The sequence below is a fragment of the Nyctibius grandis genome, chromosome 11 (genome assembly GCF_013368605.1).
Source record: "Nyctibius grandis isolate bNycGra1 chromosome 11, bNycGra1.pri, whole genome shotgun sequence".
In the NCBI taxonomy this organism is placed as follows: Eukaryota; Metazoa; Chordata; class Aves; order Nyctibiiformes; family Nyctibiidae; genus Nyctibius; species Nyctibius grandis.
The window spans coordinates 3,988,560-3,995,379 of NC_090668.1; the positions used below are offsets into that span (position 1 = coordinate 3,988,560).

At 40.9% G+C, this 6,820-nt stretch overlaps 1 protein-coding gene across 1 annotated transcript; it reads right to left on the reverse strand.

Annotated features, from left to right (window-relative positions):
• Positions 1–704: 704 nt before the first annotated feature.
• On the reverse strand, positions 705–1,643 carry LOC137668812 (olfactory receptor 11L1-like). Its single transcript, XM_068410609.1, has one exon. It carries the CDS (start codon positions 1,641–1,643, stop codon positions 705–707), a length of 939 nt encoding a protein of 312 aa, XP_068266710.1.
• Between the last annotated feature and the right edge of the window lie 5,177 nt (positions 1,644–6,820).

Below are 6,820 nucleotides of genomic sequence, written 5' to 3' on the forward strand. Positions count from 1 at the left end.
GCAGATGTTCTAAATACTGTACATCTAGTAATGTAAGAATATGCATTGATGTCTCAGCACCTGAAATGTTGCCTAAAGATGAAGAGAAAGGAACAGTACACTTAATAAATTCAGCTATAACACATTAACTTCTCATAGTATTAAATTACTGTAAATTAACAATAAAAATATGCTTCTGAGATACATTTTCCTCATAAAAGGCAAATACAGTTTTTCTACTTTATGTCAATAAATTGGTTTCACATGCCCCAAATGAAGTATAAGAAAAACAGAATGACATTTATTCTGAATCAGTGAATTCAAAAAAACTGACCAGGCAAACCAAGTGAAAAATCTACAAGCAAGGAAACACATAAATAATTTGTAAATTTAAAATCATATATTAGCCTTTGAATGTTCATGTGTTTTTGTGTCTGTGCACTAACAAAGAAAAAAAGTGCAATGCAGATAGTAGCTATAATAGTAATACAAAGTAAATTAAATGGTGGGCAAAGAGAGAGGGCAAGAAGAAAAAGAAGAAAAAGAGGGAAGTGAAACATTGTACAGTCTAGGAGTCATTTCAGTTTACAGTAGTAACTGCTTTGAATTATTTTTTTAATATAAAAGCAGCAACAACGGTTGCTGTTACTCATGCTCATGATAATTGTTCTGTAGTCAGAAAGAGTCTGAATATCAACAAGAGTCAGTCTTGAAGTGTTCCCAGCTTACAAAGAATGAAGACGACTGTGTCTGATGAGTATTTTTTCCAAGGCCTTCTTGAACGTCTTGTTTCTCAAGCTGTAGATTACTGGGTTCAGAAGGGGTGTGACCACTGTGTAGAGCACAGATACAGCCTTATTGAGCTCTGAGGACAGGTCGTAGGTGGGACGGACATACATGGAAATCATTGTAGCATAGTATATAGTCACTACCATGAGGTGTGAGCTGCAGGTGGAGAAGGTAATTCTTTTTCCAGAAGCAGAGGGTATCTTCAGGATACTGAGAATTATCAGTAAGTATGAAACAAGAGTCAATAGAAAGCAGCTGGAAAGGACCAGGAGAGAGAGGATGAAGATGACAGCTTCTGTGACAGTGGTGTCTGAGCATGAGAGCTTCAACAGCGGAGAGATATCGCAGAAAAAGTGATCAATAAGGTTGTAACTGCAGAAATGCAATCTGGAGACCATCAGACAGGGCAGAAAACCAGTGAAAACACCAGTGACCCAGGAGCCCACAGCCAGACGTGTGTAAGACTCGTCAGTCATGGCCACACCATAGTGTAGGGGTTCACAGACCGCAAGGAATCGGTCATATGCCATCACTGCCAAGAGGTAACACTCAGTGGCTCCCAGGGAAATGAAGTAGTAAAGCTGTGCCATGCATCCTAAGAAAGAGATGCTCTTCCTTTTCGCCAGTAGATTGGCCAGCATCTTGGGTACAACTGTGGTGGTGTAACAGACCTCTAGGAAAGACAGGTTCTTGAGAAATTTGTACATGGGTGAATGAAGTTGTGGCTCCAGTGTCACCACTGAAATTATAATGATGTTCCCTAGGATGGTGACAATGTAAATAACCAAAAACACTGTGAATAGCAGGATCTCGCAGTGTGGGTTGCTACTGAAGCCCAGTAGCCTGAATTCCAGTACTGCTGTAATATTTGTCATCTCTTGGAAAGAGCTAGGATTTGTCTGCTAAGGAAATAATATCAGAATATGTTAACTTTCAGTGGTGAAAGCACTATCTATAAAGATTATGATTCTCAAATAAACCTTTGGGAACAGCATCAAAGTCACTAACAACCTGTCCTTCTTTTCTCCCTCCCTCCCTTCCATCCTGCGCTCTCTCCCTCCTGAAATGTTAAGTTTTAGCATGTATTTCATGAACTTCATATAGACAATTATAGAATGGTTGGCAAGTAGTCCAGTAGACACCACTCTCCACACTTGCATGCAAGGATGTGTATAAGAAAGTACATATATATATAAAGATATCGCTTATACTAATCCATAGTAAAAAGGTATTCATAAACTTACATGTATATAGCACGTGAACTCAGACAGACACACCCCCCAAGATCTAATTTTCATTGAAAGAAATGTAAAACCTTATACACATGATCAACAGCAATTATTACATTGAAAATTCCACTCACTAATGCACACACTAATATTTTTACAAAATGTAAATACTCATTTGCATGATCCTGAACATACACATACAACGGCACATGTAAGAATCCCCTCAAAATGCTCTGTCAGGGAGGAGTACAAACTTGCACACAGATTCACCAGCAATCTTATAATTTCTTGTTAAATACTGTGAGTAAAGATATACTTTCCACCTCAAGAATGGAAACCATAGAGAATAATCTGTTACAGAAAATTGATTAAGAGCAATGTAGTTCATGAGAATAAACTCCATTTCCCATATCCATAATAAGGCTGATGCAGATGGCAGTGGTATCTACTTACATACGAACCAGTATGCACAATATTGAGTATGTGTCCAATTTTTACAGAGCCGTTTTCCAAGCTGTGAACACATTAGGTAGTGCTAGGTTTCAGTCTGCATTCATGTCCTTGTCTCAGACTGGATACATCAGTAACCTAGGTTTTTCAGATTGAGGCAGAATTAATGACAGTATCAGAAAAATAGTTACCAGGTGAATTTAATCATCCTTTACTCTGTAGTTTGAGTCTTATTACTAAACCCTTACATTGAATACAACATCATATTGGACAGAAACCCTTTTAGACTGAACTGCCTCCTAGTCGGTCTTGACTTTCATACAGACAGACACAAATAAAGGCTGAAGTGTAACAAGCATTGATTTAAATTTTTGTTGAGGATCTCCGGGGAGTAATCCCATGGGTGGAGATGCTCCATGGGGCACTCTAGCAACAAGGGACTGATGACACATCTGCAAGGAACAGCTTATTAGTAAGAGAAGAAACCCTCTGGAAAACCTGCATCCAAAATTCACCAGAAACATTACAGATCTTTCAGCTAACCAAACTGATTTCTGGGAAAATTTCGTATGTAGCAGCTCAAATAATTTTAAAGTCAAATTCTATTTTGAAAAATAACAGGTTTTTTAAAGCGCACAAAAACACATTAAAGACTTCAGTCTGGGACATCTTCACAGTATAATTCACTCAGGCTATATCTTTCCACTACATCTTCTGGGTGACACTTTGGGAAAGTTGTCTAGGCAAAGCATGTTGGTGCTTGTTCACCAGGGATAGGCTTTCAAGGCTATATTTCATAATTTCTCATTACCTTCACAAATGTCACAAGAACAAAGTAGAAAGAAGAAAAAATTGTGAAAAAAAAGACTTTTTTCTACTTATTTCTTATTTATGATATTTTTTTTAAATCTGTGATCTAGAAAGTAAAACGTAAAAGCATATCTTCCTAATTCTTTTTTTTTGAAAACAGAAAGCTTACTGAGGAGGAAAACTTTAAAGAAAATTTTCTCATGATTTTTCTACTTCCATGTAGATTTAGTAGTACAAAAGAGAGTCATTGGAAGGGTGCCATGAGCTCCCCTCAAAGCCATCTCTTCTCCAAGCTGATAAAGCACAGCTCCCTCAGCCTCTCCTCACAGGGAATGTGCTCTAGCCCCTTGGCCATCCCATAGCCCTCCACTGAACTCACTCCAGCCTGTTGATATTTTACTTGCCTTTACTGGGAGGCCTAAAACTGGAAGCAGTATCTAGATGTGGTCTAAGAAGTTCTGAATAAATAGAGGGGGATAATCTCTTCCCTTGATCTATTGGCTCTGCTCCTTTTAATGGAGTCCAGATCCTTTTGGTCGTCTTTGCTGTCAGGACACACTTCTCGCTCATGTTCATCTTGCTGTCTGAGAAGACCCCTGCAAGTCTTTTTGAGCAGAACTGATCCCCAGTCACTCAGTCCACAGTGCATGCTGTTGCAAGGCGGGGGGTCTACCTTCCCTGTAGCACGACTTTGCATTTGTTCTTGTTGAATTTAGTAAGGTTTCTCTTGGCCCATTCCTCCAGTCTGTCTGTGTCTCTTTAGATGACAGTTCTACATTTGAACATACCAACTAGTCACTCTGATATGGTGTCATCTGCCACCTTGAAAAGAGTAAACACTGTTGCCTCCTCTAAGTAATTCATAAAAACACTAAACAAGATGGACAACAGATTATACCCCTGTAGTACTTCCCTTATTATTGGTTTCACACACAGTACTACCTGCTAACCATTACCCTCTGAGATCAAGCATTAAACTGTTTTTTACCCATCTGATTGTCCACCTACCCAGCTTGTAATGTCCCAAATTATATACAATGTGTTGTGGGAAACAGTATTGGAAGCCTTTATAAAGTTGGGGTAAATTAAATCTACTGCTCTCCTCTCGTCTGCAAATCCTAGAAGGCTACTGTGAGAGACTGAAATGTAAAGTGATTGTCTCAAAGCTTGCTTGTGTGCACCAGTTTGACAAACAAGACGCCGGCACTGCGGAACCCACAAGCTTGTTGAGGCAGCACACCACTCTCCTGCTTATCAGATGCCAGCCATCATCTGGGCTGAGCAAGCAGCCCATCAAGAACATCCTGTTTACTGTAGACGACCACACGAAGACCGAGTGATATGTGAGACCTAAAGCGCGTGAACTGCACGAGACATATGCGCAGGTGCAAAACGGTAACCACACCGTTGCCAAGACACCATTGTCAAGACGACGAAACCCACTTTCTTACCTACATGGTATAAAGGAAGACCAGCCCTGAGACACGGTGTCGACCCACCACCAGAAGACTGAAGACAAACAGAGGACCTGTGGGACGTTGCTGGATCCTGGGTGGTGACTATCCTTGCTGATCTAGCCATATTCCTAGCTTATTTTTCCTCCTGTCTCTTGGTTTCCTTTCCGTATCTTTCTCCCTCTTTTGCAGATTATTGTTATCCAATTGTAGAGTATCGGTGTCCAAGTATACATAGCCAAGTGTGATTCAATACCGTGCCTCGTTTGTGCTTTACCTGCATCTCAAGGATTGAAACGAACTCTTCCTGCAGAACTCCTGCTCTCAAGCGCGCCGAGAAGGGGAAGGAAAAAGTGACTTCATGTGGATTGAGGTGAGGGGGACCTTTTAGTGGGGTCCTGGCCCTTACGGGCAGGGCTGACCAAGGAGGGCTGCGACTTGATCAATCGTAGCCAACAAAACACACTCCCCCCCACCCAAGGAAACCGCGTCGGTTCTTGACAGCTATCCTATAAGGCTATCAGTCGGGTTGATTAGGCACGTTTTGTCGGCAGTTGTATCTATGTTGACAGTTCCCAGTCTCTTCTTTTTTCACTTTTGCTAAAATGGGATCCAAGAGGACTCAGTCCATGATTTTGCCCAGGGCGAACATGAGGCTGACTGGTCTTCAGCTCCCTCAGTTGTTGTTTAGGCCATTTTTTAAGATAGGTGTAACATCTGTCTTCCTCCAGTTCTTGAGAATCTCCTCTGATATCCGTGATTTTTCCAGGCTGATAGAGAGCAGCCTTTCAAGGACATTGGCCAGTTTTCTAATTTCATCAAGTGAGGCCTGCTGGATCCCATGGACTTGAATGAGTTGGGTTCTCTCAAGCATTCCCTGACTCGATTCTCAGCCACTGCTGGTGCTTCTTCTCCTCTTGAACCCTGGAAGACCTTGTTGGTGAAGAATGAGGAAGAGAAGGTGCTAAATGCCACAGTCTTGTCTGCTTTTGCTGCTCATTCAGCGATGGTCATAGTTACCTTGTTCAGCCTTTTACCACCTGTACAGTAAGTAAAAGCTTTTCTTACTGCCTTTCTCTTGCAAATCTCAAGTCTTTGGCTTTCCTGACACCCACCCTGTGTGCCTGATCAATGTTTCTAGATTACTAATTTGTAGCCTGTCTTGGCTCCCACCTCCTGTATGGAGCTGTTTTGCAATGTAGCTACAAGTTTCCTGTTTAGCCAAGCTGGTCTTCTGATGTGTCTGTTTTTCTTCCTGAGGCTCAGGATGGACAGTTCTTGTACTTGAATAATGTTATTCTTAAAGACCTGATGACTTTACACTTTTATTTGAAATTTATATGAATATCCTGTTAATTTCTATGCTGGACATCAGCTCTCTAAAGCTACTAACCCCTTTCATACGTAACATGTGCTTCCACTTCTCATATTTCTGTCTTGTTAGTGATGCCATGGGTTGGGGATGGCCATCTACATATATACTACTATACTTTGGTTATCTGTAGTATCCTGCAATTCCTCATGTTGTTGTCCTGTTAAAGGTTCCATAAATCATGTTTGGCCATCAGTTGGTACACTTTAACATGTACATCCCCCTTGTTACAGCACCTGGGCAGTTTTTTTGAGGGGGTGGGAGAAATGCAGAGAAGCAGAGGGTAAAGATGGAGCGGGAATGGGAAAGCAGAAAAAAGGGTAGAAAAGGGGCCAGTTGTGTGCAAGCAGATTTATTTGATCAAGCCCCATGGCTGGTCACTGCAGTCTGCTCTGTCTTCTTACTAACTCTATTCCAAACTATTTTCTCCATGTGAACTACAGTAAATTAATAGCTGGTATCACTTTGGATGATGATGAGTGGTCTTTAATTTTATGTACACTGCTTGGACACTAGCCATGGACAGTGCTTAGTGACTCAGTGTCCATATCTTTGTCTGTAGACTGCTTCAAAATCTGTGTCTGAAAGACTGTTATTTCTATAGAAATGTCTCATATGTATGTGATATGGAATAAATTTTCTGAAACTGGAAAGCTGACAACATAGACTGATAATTCATATCACCCAGCATTATAGAGAGGATTCAACCTGCCAGTTCAGACACCAACACATAGGTG